Below are 18648 nucleotides of genomic sequence, written 5' to 3'. Positions count from 1 at the left end.
ACCTACAACCTCTCACAAGTAAAAAAAGGGACTTTCCACTGTACCAGTTCAATCCTAATAGTATGGGTTCCAAGTATTAATTTTTATGGGGTCCTTACAAAATTTAATATACCGTCTCTAAGTAATTTTTAAAAAACATCGGTGTCCCGGGACCCCGATCGAACCTATGTGGGTCCGCCCCTGGTTATGTTACCTACTTTTACATATATTCGGTATAGTTTATCCCACCCAAATGATGATGCGCTCATTGACCCAAACTGAAAATAATTCATTATGTTATATATTAATTTTTTATATAGTACGTTATTATTGTATATAAAACTATGATGATAGTAACTAAAAGTAATACAAAGCCTGCATGAGCATTAGAGAGATTTTAAGTTTTATCATATCATTACGAAACATAAATATAGCAATTGTGTGTAGTACCTAATAATCAGAAACTGAGAGTATACATGCATGGCACTTTAAACACTTTAGATGCCAAACCGCACCCATGCATCTAAGAGCACATCCATGACCAATTGCGTTATTGCAACCTGCACAAACTCTACAAAAAGAAAAGGCAAGTGATAAAAAAAGATTTAAATATTTTACTTTCACTAAATACTGTAATGAAAGAAAAGCAAGCCTGTTAAATGTGGGAATGATAAGGAACGATAAATGTTTACATTTTGGTTCATATTTTTAATCCAGGGTTAAGGCTCAAGTTTAAGACTTTCATGTAGAGCCTTTGTAAAGATTATCATCTTGGAAATCATTATCCAAACAATATATTTCGTTTCCGGTATGACTAATAGTCTTTTAGAAAAAGAAAAAAAAGCGGAATTTAAATACTCACTTATGGCATTATAAATACACATCCGTGTGTGTGTGTGGGGGGGGGGGGGGTTCACGAGCAATAACAAAACAATTCAAAAATTATACATAGCAGCTAAAGATAGTGACATTATTTTATAATGAAACTCACCAAAATGATCTAAGATATATGCACTGCAAGACTTATGCCATCTTAATCAAACACATGTAAGGAGATTCACAGGTATTAACAACGCAGTTTGAAAAAAATAGATGCTAAAAATAGTAACATGTGACAGAAACTAAAACTGAAGCACCTTAACTGTTGTATAGTAAATAATTAAATAATCACATTCAATTAATTAATAGTATTTTGAGACAGATTCTATCTTTGATGATAATAGCACGACATGATAACATGGAGAAGACAAAATATGTGCATTCAAAAATACATATATCATCAGTAAGTGATCGTTAAATTACTAATCAAATGTTTTCTTCTGCCTTTTTCTGCAAGTGACACCGCAATCGACCAGTCAAAGTCCTCGTCATACAGATAATTTCACCAACAACAGGACACAATTAGTTATGCTTAAATGCTTAGCAATGATCAAATAAATTTGATAGATATAATACCCTTTTGAAAATTCTGGGGTCGTAATTTCCCAAGAATACCCCTGTTCATAACAATCAAGCACGTTACAAATTTCATGGGATGGGTAGTTTCATCTTTTTTTTATTACATGCCTAACTTTAAGTATGAACTCAGCAGTAACAAGTGCACCTTTTTAAACATTAACTGCTTCACCTTTTGAAAATTCTACAACCAAGATGAACAGGGGAAATCCGAGGTTAATCAACGAAACTCCAATGTACAATAAGTAAAACACCTTTCATTGGTCGACATATAATACATAAAATAAGTCTAAATTGAACATAAAAAACATAAAACAAATTGTCAAGCCTCTATGTTCGCCATTAAAACACATCCATCAATAAATTAGAGCAATTCTTTTTTTAAAAAAAGGACCATTAAAAAAACAAGTTAAGAGATGTGTATATAAACATCCAATTAGAACAAAGTTGTCTCTTTTCTGATCTTTTTCAGGATTTAGGTCCCGCACAATCTGAAATCTAAATAGTTTCAAGATTATTGATTTCATTCATTAGCACAAGGATCACATAAGTTAGTTCTAGAATTCAACATTTAAAGACACAAAAACATTGAGCAGAAGCCAAAGTTAACTCACCAAATGATCAAATGAGTTGTATCAATAAGCACAAAAGTAACCAATTTAGTTTGCTCTGTCGACGCAGTTCAGTCTCGAAATGCTTTGAACGATGAGAACCTCTTTCTGAACGTCCTTTCTCCCATGTAGAATCAATTTGACAATTATGCATCCATTACATCACAATTCTTATGTGTATATAGAGAAACCTTTATGTGAATCCAACTAAAGATGAATAGAAATTGGATTTAAGGAGAGACGAAGCATACACCACCGCACTGGCTGACATCGATGTGAAGAAGCATTTTCCTTCTGCTGGGATTAGAGGGAGAGAGATGAGAAAGAGAATTAGAGTTATGGTGGCGGATAAGACATAGTCTGTCGGTATGCATTGGACCCTTTATCAATATTATGATACAGTCAATAAGAAATTAATACCCTAAACATTTGAAGACGTTTCCACGATTAGCCATTGACGGCAGCAATTATTGCACCATTCGATAACAGACGATGCCGCCGTAGATATAACTGGGTGGGTATTTAATGTTACGGCGTCGAGCATTTGCACTAATTTTGACGTTATTTTACTAATCTCGTGAAAATAACGTTAAAAGTGACGGACGGTTAATCAGGCATCATGTAGTGGCGTTGATAGCCGAAAGACAAGGGTACATGCACCGATCAGCCGGTGTCCCGATGATTGAGTGCTATGTGCCTTATGTCCAAGGCTTGATGCAAAACTACTATCGAGCCGGGGGTCTCACCGGAAGCAGCCTCTCTATCCTTATGGGGTAGAGGTAAGGCTGTCTACATCTTACCCTCCTCAGACCCTACCATAGCTTTGCTATTGGTGGGATATACTGAGTACGATGATGATGATGATGATGATGCGTCGAGCATTTGCCTATCTCTTCTATTATAATTATATTGTAATATATATATATATATGCATAATGAATTCTTTAACAACCCGAACTAACTGAACCACCCATTCCCTTCTTATGGTCAAAACCATGATTCGCAAAATCAACCGAACGTGAACTTACAATGAAACCCGATGAACCTCAACCGAGCTATCCGTTTCAATTTCCCGACCCGAACCTAAACATGTACGCCAACCGAGCTATATGTTTTTTTATATTTTTAGTTATGTATTTTTTTGTATTTCTTTTTAACTTTAGTGCATTTTTATTTAATTATTTGAAGAAATTGGTTTTTATTTAATTAGTTTAATTATAAAAGAAAAACAATAAAAAAAGTTGTCCCTACACCGTCACACCCACAAAAATAAATTCACCCCGTTAGTGACTACCACGTGTCGCCCGCCCCCGTTTATAGCCACTCCAGTGCACATGGCCTTAGGTTTCAATGCAATCCCTTTGGTTTGGTTGGTTGTTTTTCAGACACTTGAGTTGCAACATGACACAACAAACTCCTAATTATCAAAGAGTACTAGTACATTTCAGCTGTAAGAACATTCTAGAAACCATCAATCGGTAACATCATCAATTCTCTTTTCTGCTCTCCTTCAATTGTTTCTTCCTTCAACTTTTAGGAGGACTGTATGTATGTATGTATATGTTTACATTTGTTAAATGTGTATAAATAACCTACACTAGCTGCTGATCCAGATGATATCTATATAATTATCAACCCATCTTCAAAGGACTCACCAACAACAGCTAGTGAACTCTTCAGGCTGCTTTAATCAACTCACCTAGGGTTAGGGTTAGGGTTCGTCTTCATTCACAACATGCCTGTCACTCGATCTATGATGAATGCTGCTCAAGGGGACACCGCTGGTGGTGACATGCCGATTGACGGATACGAATGGAGGAGGTATGGCCACAGTCATCTGCCTGAAGGCAGTCGAAAGTATTATAGATGCAAGTACACTGGCTGTCGTGTTAAGATGGTCGAGTATCGTGATCAGTTTAATTCCGTTGTAAAGGTAGTTTATAAAGGCGACCACAAACACGATCCACCCAATGGGGTTGAGCTTCTATCGTCTGAAAAATCACTAAAAACAAAATCAATTGAAGTTGTGCAGATTGTTCACTCGGAAATAAAACAGAGGTAAGCTACTAATGACAGGGGTGTGCATTGTGCGTTTCGGTGCGCTTTTCGGCTAAAACCGAACCGGAAACCAAAGTTTCCGTTTTTTGATTTTCAAAACCGTTCAGTTCCGGTATTGAGTGTTCAGTTGTTGGGTTTGGTTCGGTTCACAAAACTTAAACGATTCAACCGAAAAGTGATTCAACAAATCGGTTTTTTCGGGTTGGTTTGTTTTTTCACAAAATGCAAAACCGATATTTTTGTTTTTACTAAGACCAAAACGTCAGTTTCTAATTCGGTTTGGTTTTTCTGGTTTCGAGTCAGTTTTTTTGGGTTCCGTGCACACCCCTAACTAATGCCATGGTAATTTTATCTTTTTATACATTGCTAACTTAACTGCATCCTTTGATTGATAATCAGATTAAGGAGAAACAGCTCAGAAAGTTCTGTGCAACATCCAAAAAATCCAGACCAGAAGGACTCCACTGGTTCCAAATCTTTATCTGCCTCAAAACCAGTTAAGATACCGACCGACAGTTACGGCTGGATAAAGTATGGTCAGAGGCAAGGCAAGAGTCCTGTAGGTTCTCGAAGTTATTATAAGTGCAACTACAGAGTCAGAGTCTGTCGTGCTAAGAAGGTGGAGTTCCGTGATCAGTTTGATTCTATTATAAATGTGGTTTATAAAGGCGAGCACAAACATGATCCGCCTAAGAAGGTGATTTTGAAGGAATGTGAGGTTATATCAACTGCAAAATCACTAGAAAGAAAATCAACATCAACCCCTGAATTAAAAGAACATCCAATCGAAGTTGCGCATGTTGATGACTCTGAAATAACGCAGAGGTAAGTTACTAATTGCATGGTTGTTTTATCTTGCTATATGGTGCTAACTTAACTGGATCGTTTTCATTGATAACCAGATCAACGCGAAACAACTCGGAAAGTTCTGTCCTCAAACATCAAGAAAAACTGGTCCAAAAGGACACCACTGGTTCTGAATCTTTATCTGCTTCAGAATCTGATAAGATACCGATTGACGGTAACGGCTGGATAAAGTATGGTCAGAATAAAGTGAAAAATCCTGAAGGTTCTCGAAGCTATTATAGATGCAAATACAGTACCTGTCGTGCTACGAAGGTGGAGTCGTGTGATCAGTTTAATTCCATTATAAATGTAGTTTATAAAGGCGAACACGAACATGATCCACCTAAGAGAATGATTGTGAAGGGAGGTGAGGTTGTATCAAATGAAGAATCGCCGAGAAGAAAGTTAATCTCAGCATCTGGATTGAAGGAACATTTGATTGAAATTGCACATATTGATGACTCAGAAATAAAGCAGAGGTAAGCTACCAATGTCTAGGTAATTTTATCTTGCTATATGATGCCTAAAAGGTGTTTTTATAATAAAATTCGAGGGTCTAAATGGGAGCATCCTCCGCAGACCCTACAAGTAACGTTTGCTATGAGCGGGTTTTACTAGTTACGTTTGTTGTAGAGAACAATCAGATGAAAGTAGTAAAAACACATCTATATATGTGGGGAACCACCCACGACCCTTTTTTGGTTTATTGATAGCTGAAAAACCGATAACCTAATTACAATGTATACTATATATAGAGAAACAAAACTTGGAGTTAAGCTAAAATCTTCTAAACTAGGAAACGATAAAAGACTGAAAATAAATAAGATCTCTTTTTTTTTTGTTTATCCTAACCAACTCCATTAGGGTTGGCTGAAATTAACTAACATTCACCCCTTGATTCCTGTCCTCATTGCCATCAAGTCTTCAACACCCCTCATCTGTCTCATTTCGATAAGCTTGACTCTCGGCAACGCTTTGGTCAAAATATCGGTTTTTTCTCATCTTCATTAACTCGCTCGGTCATCACTAGCGCTTTCTTGACACATTCCTGGATAAATTGATATTGAGCATCTGTATGTTGACTCTGCCCATGGAACGCCGGATTCTCCAACACAAGATAGGAGACTTCTTATCCACACGGAGTGTTATGGATTTCACACTTTGACCCATGGACTTAGCCTCACAAGATGAAAGTGTAACCGTACTCTGCTTTTGGTTGCACCATGCGATCAGACCACTCCCATAAATGAACATCATTCAGCGGTACTCTTGCCATCAGCTCTACTTGGCACATGTGAGCTGTTAGTATAACCCACCGAAGCTCCATCACCATGTCTCCTGTTACAAAGCCCGAGGTCAGTTGTTCCCCTTTCATGCTTCATCACTGTTGGTAATTCTGGAACGTATTCACAAGTAGGTGAATATGGAAGGACCTAAGTTGACAACTCGACCAAGTTGGTTAAGCTTCCTAATTGTAATTGGATTAGTATGGTAATGTCTTTCCTTCAAAAACAAAAATATATGGTAATGTGTTGGTTACCTAGTTAGGATTAGATCTATAGATATAGGGCTTGGGTAGAGGCTTTGGATGAGTAATTAATAGATAATTATTGCAACTAGTTCAGTCATTTTTCTCTTGCAGTAATAAGTGTTTCTCAATCGTGTGCTTTGAAGTGGTATCAAAGCTTGGTAAGCTTGAGGTACCCGGGATTGAAATTTGAAACCAAGATCTAGCCGTCACGTGGTATAGCTTGTTGCTCTCGTGAAGAGATCTAGGGCCAACTAATCAAAGACGTCAAGGAAGCTTTAGGGACTGCCGATCGATTACTTCAGGAAGCAGTGTCCGATCTTGTTTATTAATGTCAGGAATTGTGAACCAAAGCCGAAGTAAGCTAGTTGCCTAAGTTAGTGACCAGAAGAAGACAGGACTGTTGTTTGATTCTCTCAATTAAACGATTCGCATTTCGATTTCAAATCGGAAATAAGATCTGACCTGTGATCAAAGGCTGATGAACAAGAAAAATTGAGTTAAATGTTACGGTTCCGAAATTGTGGGGGTCATAGTTGATAACTTTGGAACGTATTCATAAGTCGGTGAATATGGAAGGACATAAGTTGACAAGTCGGCCAAGTTAGTTTAGTTTCCTAATTGACTAATTGTAGTAGGATTAGTATGGTATTGTCTTGGTCACCAAGTTAGGGTTAGGTCTATAAGTATATGACTTAGGTAGAGGTTTTGGACGAGCGATCAATAGAAAATTATTTTTAACGAGCTTTTGTGTTAGTTTTCTATTGCAATAATAAAGTGTTTATCGATCATGTGCCTTATCAGAGCATGCTGTAATTGCGGACTAAGCTCAAGGTACCTGGGATTTAAACCAATTCAATCTGTGAGTCACATGTTTCACAGCTTGGTGTACATTTGGGAGTTATCCAGTTCGTTTGTTCTTGATTTACCGATTCAATCTGGGAGTCACATGTTTCACAGCTTGCGAATGTGATGTGTTTGGGGACCATAAATCGACTAGTTATGCTAACTGCATACCTGATGTCAGGCGTGTGTGTGTTAAGTACCGACAACAATCAATGATTCATATATTCACTGACAATATGTTACGAACAGCCCACATGTAGCCGGTCCGTGAGAATAATTAAAAAGCCAGCTCGTTATATTCATGATTGAAGATAAGGATGGAAGTTTTGGAGAATTATCATCTCTTTTAATTAGTATTATCTTTATACTTTGAGTTTGATTATGGTTGTTTTTGATATATCTTATTGTATTGTATGTTTCCTTTATATATGGTTCGAACTTTCGTTATTAATCGATTACTATTTGGGTTTCTCTCTTCTTCTATTGTTCTTGATATCATGATACCGTTCTTTTTCGGTTGTCTCGGAGAACCGTATCATGATACTTGATATGATGATACGATTCTTCGTGACAACTGAAAATCTCCCAAGAACAATAGTAGAAGAAGAAGAAGAGAGAAACCAAATAGTAATACTCGATTAATAATGAAAGTTTGAACAATATATAAATAAAGGAAACATACACTAAGGATAAATAAAAAACAACCGCAATCAAACTCAATTTCAAAGTATAAAGATAACAATAATTAAAAGAGATGATAATTCTCCAAATATTCCATCCCTAACTTTAATCATGCATATAACGAGCTGGCATTTTAATTATTCTCGCGGACCGATTACATGCGGGCTGTTCAGCTGCAGATGGACCGGTTTCCTAGGCTTTGGTCATAACACGTTAACACACTCTTGATCCTTATCTTTCCCAATCTTGAAATCTGGGTCCATGGAATATTTTGTAGAGTTGCATTCCCACAAATTTGCATCTTTGAAGATCTTTGTGGCATATCCAGTTTGCTTCAGTGTAGTGCCTGTCTTGTCTTGTTTCACCTTTATTCCCATCATAGTTATTAAAAGCGTTCATAGCGAGCGCTATAGCATAGCGAAGCGCTGATGTGACACTATCCGATTATGGTGCCTCCATAGCGTGAAAATAGTAGAAATTTAGGTTCTTTCTGTTTTAATATATATAGCGATTAAATAAAATATGCATATAAAATAGCAGGATTTTAGGTTTTTTGTTAAATATACATATAAAACAGCGTTTTGGATATAATATACATATAAAATATTTATAAAGTTTTCCTCTAGTGTATCGCTAAACATAAATTAGCGACCGCTATTTCGTCGTTCGCTATACGCTATTAACAACTATGATTCCCATGTAATATGTTTACTCTGGATCGGATAACCTGGCTCTGATACCACTTGTAGAGAACAATCAGACTAAGGCAGTAAACATGTATTTTTGTGGGGAACTACCCATGGCTGTTTTCTGGTTTATTGATAATTGAGGGACTGAAAACCTAATTACAATGTAACTATCAACTATATCCAACGAAAACAAAACTTGTAGATTAAGCTAAAATCTTCTAAACTATGAAACATATAAAAGACTCATAATAAACATTTTTTTGTTTTTTTCTTTTCTTTTGATTATCCTAACCTGCTGCATGGGCCGTGTTTGTTTGATTTATCACTTTATGGTGTTAACTTAACTGCATTTCTTTGATTGATAATCAGATTAAAGGCAAACAGCTCAGAAAGTTTTGTCCTCAAACACCCAAACACACCCGACAAGGACTCCACTGGTTACAAATCGTTATCTGCTTCAGAACCTGTTAAGATACCGACCGACAGTTACGCCTGGATAAAATATGGTCAGACTAAAGTGAAGAGTCCTGAAGGTTCTCGGAGCTATTATAAATGTGAATACAGTACCTGTCGTGCTAAGAAGGTGGAGTTGTGTGATCAGTTTAATTCTCTTATAAATGTAGTTTATAAAAACGAGCACAAACATGATCCAGTTTTGGATGAAGATAATGTTATATTGACTGCAAAATTACTAAAAAGGAAATCAATCTCAACCCCTGAATCGAAGGAATACTTTATTGAAGTTGTGCAAGTTGATGATTCAGAATTGAAGCAGAGGTAAGCTATGAATGTCATGTTAATATTATCTTGTTATATGGTATTAACTTAGTTGTATCCTTTTGATTGATAATCAGTTTTAAAAGAAACGGCTCAGAAAGCTATGTCTTCAAACATCCAAAAAAACCACCCAAGTTTATTGTACATGCAGCTGCGGACATGAAAATATCAGCAGATGGCTACAAATGGAGGAAGTATGGGCAGAAGATGGTGAAGGGATACCCTCACCCCAGGTGCATTACTCATTCCTTTACCATTTCTCACACAAATATGATACAACTGAACAATGAAATAGTATGGATAATTCTTCCAAGTAAATTGCTTGTTTTGTTAAAACTTTTACTTTTTGTTTCTTAGTACTTGGTCTGTGTCAACACTTTAGAGTGAAATATAGATTTGTGGGTTAAGGTCATACAATGGCAATGTGTTTTCACTTTTGTCCAAATATGTATGGGTACTATTTTATTGTCAATACAATCATTAAACATTCAAATTCTATTTGAATGTGGTGACTGATTATCGGTTATACAGATGTGGCATGTCTTGAGAAATAAGCGTTAATTTTATATATAGATGTTATTTATTTAAAAGAACTAAGTTTTTCTTTACAAGATTTACTTTTTTTTTTATTTGAAAATAGTCATATATATATTTATATTTTTTTATTGCCACATCAGCAACAAAAGCCACATGGATGCCAACAAATGAGCAGCAAAAGCCACATCATGTCACAACGATTACGTTGTTCATAACTTGAAACTTTAATGACCTAATGTGCAACATGTGGACGTAAAAGAATGTATGTTTCTATTGTATGGCCTTAATCCTAGATATATTGTTAAACTATGTGCAATAAGATAGTGCATGTACCATATTCGAACATAAATGAAAGTATGTTTTAATTGTATGACCTTAGCTCTAGCCTCTAGATACATCGGTATTATCTGTTGATATTTGGGCATGTATGTTTGTTTCAGGAACTGCTACAAGTGCACTTATGCTGGATGTACAGTCAAGAAACACGTCCAGAAAGCTGTTGATGGTTCATCACAAGTGATCATAACATACAAAGGCCTGCATAATCACAACATCCCAGCACCAAACAAGGATGGACCCACCTAGCGAGCAGTCTTATTATTAAATATTAGACTAGTTATGGTAATGATCTAATATTAAATCAGACATTGCTAAGAGCCACGATTAGGTAAGTTATAACCCGTTTCCTTTAAATGGTAGCAGTCATTGGCCCGTTTAGTTGTGCATGAGTTTTTGTGGTTGATCGGATATTTGGATGGTTGTGATACGGTGTAGACTCTCTGTGGTGGAGTGGTCTGGTCTGCCGATGATTCTTCCTAATTTACTAAGGTGGCTTGTTGATGGAACACATTGATTTGACCCGTTTTTGGGTTCAAAGCTAGGTGTTATGGACCGTTTAGTATTGCATGACATTTAATTATTATATTTAGCATGCGTTTTGGATTGGTTGGTTTGGGTCAATTTATCGGTGTCTTGCTTCGAGGTGTGAAAGGCGGTCGACTTTGTTTCTTGCTTGATGTTTTTCGGTTTTTTCTGTTTCATTTCCTTGCTTGTACCGTGATCCAGCTTCCCACGGGAGACGCCTGCACCTTTGTTATTATAATGATATTGATGTGCAAAAAAATAAGATAAAATAAAATTAGCATGCGTGTGTTTGAAGAAGGAATTGGCAGCCTTCCAAATCCAGATGAGGTGGTTTTTAAACCTGGAATACACACTGATTAAATGTAGTTCTAGAGTTTTGTGAGTCTGAGTTCACACAACCACAAGGTAAATATAACATTTAATTGAAAACTTATATATAAACCTCCAAGAGTTTGATAGGGATTAACGGTAGGACTGTTCAAAATTTGATTCGAATTCGAAACATTCGACTCGATTCGATTTCAAAATATTCGAATTGATTCGTATTCGAGTATAGTAGTCGAATACGAATTTATGATTTTTTATTCGATTCGAAATTCGAATTCAAATTATATAATATATTAATAATATATATTTAATTTATTAATTTTGGTCATATCTGTAAATAATAAATGCCCAAAACATCATAATTAATCCCAATAACCATACTGATTTTTTTTAATTTTGTCAATACTTAATTTTAAATGTATTATCATGTGGTATTGTAGCTACTTTAAACATATATTTATGTATGTTTACATCGATGATTATGGTTTTTGAAGTTTTTGACAAAGGTGAACTTGAATCAATTCGAATTCGAGTTTCAAATACGAATAGAATCGAATTTCGAATATGAGATATAATACGAATACGAATCGAATAATCCAACTTTTAAACGAATATAAATCGAATACGAATACCAGCAAAAAAAATTATTCGAATTATTCGATTTGATTAACTTAAAAATTCGTTATTCGATTCGATGAACACCTCTAATTAACGGTGTGACCAGAAAGTTAGTTTAAGGTAGACGTGCACAAATCGGGTATTATGAAAACCCGGAAAAACAGGTAGTAAATGGGTTTTTTTTATTGGGTACAAAATGGAACCAGTTCCAGTCAAGAACCGAGTAGGAACCGGACCCGACCCGGTAGGAGAATATGAGAACCCAGTGGAACTGGGTAGAGTAGGAACCGGGTCCGGTTTATACCCGAAAACCAGGTACACCGGGTATTTGAATTTTAAAAAGAAAGTAACCGTTAGGAACTGGTTCCAACAGCTATATAGCCGTTTTTGGACCGTTGGAACTGGTTTTTAACTGTATAACATATACACACATACTATAAATAGCTAGGTTTGGTGTAGAACTTGATAAACCACTTTTAAAACTCTAAAACACACTTTAAATCACAATTACGCTTAAACAAGCAATCAATGACAACCAATGAGAATGTTGTTATGGTCATCGACACACCAAGATGCTCCGAGGTTTGGGGTCATTATGATTTGTGTGTTATGACCGACTCACATGGAATGGCGCGGTGCGAGTGTTGTTTTAAGTTTCTGAAAGCGGGGTCGAACTCCACTTTCCGAAAGCATACCAATAAGTATTATTTTAAGTAGTTATGATTAATAATGTTTGTAATACGTTGTTTTTTTATAATAAAATATTTGTCGTTAATGTAATGAAGTGGTTGTTTTTTGTTAGTTATAAAAAGTGTAAGTCCCCGCGGGTCGATGGTGATCGATACGAGATCCGCACGAGGTCTAGGAGTGCGGAATCCTCCTAGACTCGTTTATGGTGTTGGAAGACGAAGAACACGATTACACACAAACAAATACACGAATGGGATAAAACGAATCTGCAGATCCTTTATATAATAATCATAACACATTACATACCGAACACGAAAAACAAAAGACGGCTGACCCGAGGTGAGCTCTACCTCGGGCCGTCCCACACAACTACCCCTCTCGGTTTCTCTCTCAGAAATACTCTCTCTTTTTTTTTTTCACTAAAACAACTGAAAAACTAACTCCAAACCATAAACATTTAGACTAATATCTTCGCGGGCTTGGGCTTGGGCCTATGGTGAAGTTGTTCTAACTTCACCAACACGTGAAGTTGTGCTAACTTCACCAACACGTGATGTTGTGCTAACTTCACTGACACGTCCTATCTAGTCAGAATTGCATAGCGACGGTCACAAAATGCACCAACAGACTCCCCCCTTAACCGTTGCTCTCAATTCTAACAAACATAAAAGATTATCTGTTACAAACCATGCACCAACGGACTCCCCCTTTTCCGTCGCTCTTCTGTGTTCTTCTTCTGGTAGGACTCAATCAACCAGCAGTGTCTGAATCTGTCATGAAGCTTTACAAATCTACCAATCACCTGATGTCTTCCATATCAAATCTCCCCTTCAGTGTAAGCACCTCCAGATTACTTCGATCGAGATCTTTGTTCGTGACAATCCCGGTACCTAATCAGTTGTCTCAACCATAATCGATTTGTAAAATAAGGTTCAATCTTCAACTACTCAACAGCAAGTGATCAGTTTCATTACAAAACCACCTTGTAACATCCTAAAATTTTAAGGTTGAATAAAGAAAGTTATGTTTAGTGATTTCGCGTTATTGATTATTTAATATCGAGTAAGGAGCGGATCATGGACTTAGATTAATTGAGATGAGTTAAATGAGAATGGGCCTTAGGTCCATGGGCTTAAGGGATATAAATATCCCCTAAACCCTAAAACATCACTCATTCCATCTTATTCTCTAACACTCCAAAACACACCCACACCACTCACACCGCCGGCGGCCGAGGGAGAGGAACGAGCGTGATCCGAGAGAGAGTGAGCGATTAGTTGTGATTAAACAAGTTAAACGAGATCCAAACAAGCACAAAAATGTATGATTCTTGATCTTTGAAGTTTAAAGATCCAAGCTTTATAGTGTTTATACGACCGAAAACGGTTGGGGAGCGTAGTGGGTGATGTCGAACCATAACAAGGGTGTTAAAATCGCCAAAAATGCTTGATAGAAACCAAACAGCGGCTGAACTGGGCAACTTCGCCTTCAAAGCGATAACTTCGCCTTCAAAGCGATAACTTCGCCTGAGGCCAAGTTCGCCTAATTGATAACTTCGCTTACGGCCAAGTTCGCCTAACTGGTAACTTCGCCTGAGGCCAAGTTCGCCTAATTGATAACTTCGCTTACGGCCAAGTTCGCCTAACTGGTAACTTCGCCTGAGGCCAAGTTCGCCTAATTGATAACTTCGCTTACGGCCAAGTTCGCCTAACTGGTAACTTCGCCTGAGGCCAAGTTCGCCTAATTGATAACTTCGCTTACGGCCAAGTTCGCCTAACTGATAACTTCGCCTAAAGCTAAGTTCGCTTAAGGTTTAACTTCGCTTAAAGCTAAGTTCGCCTAAGGTTTAACTTCGCTTAAAGTCAAGTTCGATTAGGAAATAAATTAAAAACCTAATGAAAAATGTGTTAAGACAGTTAATGGAAATAAAATTTTTCCAAGCTGACCTGGCAGCTCGACCCCAGCCAGGGGCTCTGCCCCTTGGACCCTGCTAGGGGCTGCCGCCCCTAGACCCCGCTGCCAGGGGCGCTGCCCCCGGACCCCCGTTCGTTGTGGGTCATATAAAGATAGAAATGCAATATGAGAAGTGATAGTTAATTGATGCGTATACTTGTTATACAGTCAGCCGTGCACAACTGAAGAAAGGGATTACGATTAACGGTGAACGTAACCGTGTTCAGGTGAGTTTCTAGCCCCATTCCTTGTTATGTTTTCGGGGCTGTGTGCATACTCGATGTGTTGTTAATACATTTATCCTAAGTGATAAGTGTATGCCATATGTGATATATGTGATATGTATGAATGATTGCTTGATGGTAAGTGAACGATCTTCGGATATTGCACGTACCGTCAGGTTGTAACGCTATGTATAAGGTAAGTATGATATGTATGCTTATGTGTATGAATGTAATAAAGTTAATAAAAGAAGGAAAAGACGGTTGTATGGTTGTATGGTTACGAAAAGGGTACCGAGCTCTAATAATACTCGAGGTATGATGTATGGTTGTATGGTAACGAAGAGGGAATCGAACCCTACTAATATTCGAGAACTAGGGACCAGACCCTTATAATATCTGTGATGTTAGGGACCAGACCCTTATAATATCTGTGATGTTAGGGACCAGACCCTTATAATATCTGTGATGTTAGGGACCAGACCCTTATAATATCTGTGATGTTAGGGACCAGACCCTTATAATATTTGTGATGTTAGGGACCAGACCCTTATAATATCTGTGAGGTTATAGGGCGAAAGGCTCTTTAAAACGTATGATTATGTATGTAAAGAAAGTACGAAGGTAAGAATGAAAGTATATGCACTTAGGTGTGTACGAAAGAAAGTTAAGAGGTTAAGTATGAAATGTAAGAATGTATTGTATGATTATGTGATTAACTAGAACTCACTCAGCGTAGCTGACTTTTAGTATGCACGCAGGTGAGTAGGATGTGGCAGCTCGCTTGAGGAGACACGTGGCACTGAATAAGAGGCTGGCATCGAAAGACTCAAGACGTTTAAGTTTAATGTTTCGTTTATTTTGAAAGACAAAATGATGTTTTAAGACAAGACGTGTTTTGTTATGAAATGTTTTATGAAAGTTTTTAAATTCCGCGAATGTTTTAATTAACTCTGATATTTAGAACTGCGTTTATGAGTAAATCCAACACGAAAGTAGGGTTACCGGTGACGGGGCCTTACACACCTTGACAGAATCTAACACACATGACCAAAAATATTTAACGGGTTTCCCGATAAAGCCGAAGCATCTTCAATACCAGGGATAACGATAAAAAACTTTCTTATTATTTCCGAGAATGAATTTATTTAAGTAGCTCACCCCTAATAAATAAGTATCCCAGATACTCGTATCCCACATTTTCAGGTTGAGAGCTTAAACAATTTAATTCCCGATTAAATCCAACTTGTTCCAAAATTTTCACCTTAATAAATAAGCATCCCGGATGCTCGTATCCCACGTTTTCAGGATCCAATTCTCGAACGCCTTGAAAATAACATAAATAATATGCTCTGACCGCGATCCAGTAATGACGAAAACCCGAACAAAATTTGACTTTCTTCAGTTGGTCAACCTCGAACAACACTTATTTCTTAGCCCAAAAACACCCAAATAACCAAATATGTGTCAATATCCAATTTCAATCAATATCCCATTCGCAACTTCAACTACATATCCATAGTTGACCCGTATTTGTTCACACGTAAGACCAAGAGATACCAATTGTCTCTCTTTGTTGGAACAACATTTTCGGTCTCACAATAATCGTGTCCACCTGGCCATACAGACGAAAACTCCAAACAAATATTATTTTTTTTTAATTTTATTTTTTTATTTATTTTATTTTATTTTATTTTTTAACTTCGCCAAAAGTCAACTTCGCCAAAAGTCAACTTCGCCAAAAAGTCAACTTCACTTAATAACTTCACCAGATAACTTCACCCCTCTTTAACTTCACCAGCTGATAACTTCACCACCTGTTAACTTCACCAGCTGATAACTTCATCACCTGTTAACTTCACCATCAGATAACTTCACCACCAGATAACTTCGCCATTCAATAACTTCGCCAACCAGTAACTTCACCAACCAGTAACTTCACCAAAACCCTAAAATTTTAGCGACAACTTCGCTTGAACCCTATAACTTCGCCGACGACTTCTGCCCTGACCAAAGATCGATCTGAAGTGTGCCAAAAACACCAAAACGCATATCTCGAACCATAGCATAAGAGCCTAAGGCTATGATACCACTTGTAAGTCCCCGCGGGTCGATGGTGATCGATACGAGATCCGCACGAGGTCTAGGAGTGCGGAATCCTCCTAGACTCGTTTATAGTGTTGGAAGACGAAGAACACGATTACACACAAACAAATACACGAATGGGATAAAACGAATCTGCAGATCCTTTATATAATAATCATAACACATTACATACCGAACACGGAAAACAAAAGACGACCGACCCGAGGTGAGCTCTACCTCGGGCCGTCCCACGCAACTACCCCTCTCGGTTTCTCTCTCAGAAATACTCTCTCTTTTTTTTCACTAAAACAACTGAAAAACTAACTCTAAACCCTAAACATTACACATATATATAGACTAATATCTTCGCGGGTTTGGGCTAGGGCCTATAGTGAAGTTGTTCTAACTTCACCAACACATGATGTTGTGCTAACTTCACCGACACGTCCCATCTAGTCAGAATTGCATAGCGACGGTCACAAAATGCACCAACAAAAAGTTTATTAACAACTAGGTACTTGAAAGACTAATAAAAAAATAAAGCATTACTAATAATAAATAAAGCATGATTAATAAAACAAATAAAAATTACTTAGAAAGTGGATCGATTGGTTTGTGTTACATATTACATGACTAAAACAAATAAAAATTACATGTCTTCAAACTCTTCTTCTTAGTCTTCGCCTTCGTCTTCTTCACCACCCGATAGTCCGGAAGAAAGCCCTTCTTCCACCTCCTCATAATAAATTGGACGTTCTAGTGGTATTTTATCTTCAAAGTTTGCCTTGTGTTGTTTACGATCCATCACGTCCAAATGATCCTTTAGGCAAATACACATCTCTAGAGACTCCAGAGTGAGTTTTGTTCTTCGCATAAATAAAATCCTTCCACTAAGAGAAAAAACCGATACAGAAGCTACCTTTGAAGCTTGGATACTAAGCAAGTCACGAGCCATGGCAAAAAGAATAGGAAATTCGTTTTGCTTTCATTTCCACCAAGCCAGAATATCAAGGTTGCGAATTTCATCGACTATTGCACCTTCAACATAGTTTGCTCCACTATATCGACCAAGTTCACTTGTTGGCGTGTTTCCCCTTTGCTGCTTAGCCGCCGACTCACGAACAACATTCATTATATTTATAGGCTTTGTCCTTACATGGCCTACTTATTGTTTCTTGCCTCACAAAAGACGACTTTGAGCTTGGACCATAAAGTCAGAAATAATGATCATAAAGTTCTTGAAGGGATTTGTTGAAATATTCCATCGCTTCCGTCGACAACATCGGGTCGATCTCATACATACCCATGTTGTCATATATTTCCTCGATCAACATCTCGACATCGGATCTTTTCCACCACTCTAGTAACCGTGTAAGGCGTACCAGTTGATGATATACTCATGAGAAGCATAATTTGTGTATCCAAACGTGAAGAATTGATTATTCAATAATCATTCTTGCAAATTCGAGTTTTACGATTCTATAACATACATACAAACATCCTGTTAGTAAGCAGTTGTTTCAAAACATAACCAAACGATCGTATCGCCATTCCTCAACTGAGCATCGGGTCGTGCATCTCCCATATCATCAACATTTAACACCATGTTCTCTTAAAAGCAAGTAGTGTGAAAAGAACATGTAAATATTTGGTCAAAAGATTTACTATTGACTTTTGAGGTCAAACAAAGAAACTAAGTTTAGTGAGGTCCAAACTTTATAAACATCTTTATAATAAAAAAAAAGCCGGTCACATGTTTTTAACTCTTGTTATATATAGTTGTTGATTAACTTGTTACTCTCTTTTGTCTTTACACTTCACGACTAGTGATTATACTCTCCTAATAGATTTTATTTAAGCTTAATGTATATTATGATACTGTC

The 18648-nt window shown here is 37.1% G+C and overlaps 1 protein-coding gene across 2 annotated transcripts; it reads left to right on the top strand.

The window, feature by feature from the left end:
- Positions 1-3687: 3687 nt before the first annotated feature.
- Positions 3688-11112, top strand: LOC143540571 (uncharacterized). 2 transcript variants are annotated; one of them, XM_077033595.1, is made up of 6 exons: positions 3688-4103; positions 4503-4928; positions 5006-5428; positions 9063-9470; positions 9557-9703; positions 10448-11112. In XM_077033595.1, exons 1-6 carry the CDS (start codon positions 3781-3783, stop codon positions 10590-10592), a joined length of 1872 nt encoding a protein of 623 aa, XP_076889710.1. In that variant the 5' UTR covers positions 3688-3780; the 3' UTR covers positions 10593-11112. The 2 variants fall into 2 exon arrangements, with proteins under 2 accessions (XP_076889710.1, XP_076889709.1); XM_077033594.1 differs by having other exon boundaries at positions 9548-9703.
- The last annotated feature ends 7536 nt before the right edge of the window (positions 11113-18648 follow it).

Source organism: Bidens hawaiensis, unplaced genomic scaffold (assembly GCF_021521415.1).
Source record: "Bidens hawaiensis isolate Kalapana, Puna unplaced genomic scaffold, B.hawaiensis_p1.1 tig00012279_1, whole genome shotgun sequence".
Classification (NCBI taxonomy): Eukaryota; Viridiplantae; Streptophyta; class Magnoliopsida; order Asterales; family Asteraceae; genus Bidens; species Bidens hawaiensis.
This window is presented reverse-complemented; position numbering and strand designations above follow the sequence as displayed.

What these genes read in the sequence shown, in the direction of transcription:
- LOC143540571 (XM_077033594.1), top strand. Translation starts at nt 3,781, where the DNA reads ATGCCTGTCACTCGATCTATGATGAATGCTGCTCAAGGGGACACCGCT. An exon ending in CACTCGGAAATAAAACAGAG is followed by an intron (nt 4,104 to 4,502) that starts GTAAGCTACTAA and finishes ATTGATAATCAG; the next exon opens with ATTAAGGAGAAACAGCTCAG. An exon ending in GACTCAGAAATAAAGCAGAG is followed by an intron (nt 5,429 to 9,062) that starts GTAAGCTACCAA and finishes ATTGATAATCAG; the next exon opens with ATTAAAGGCAAACAGCTCAG.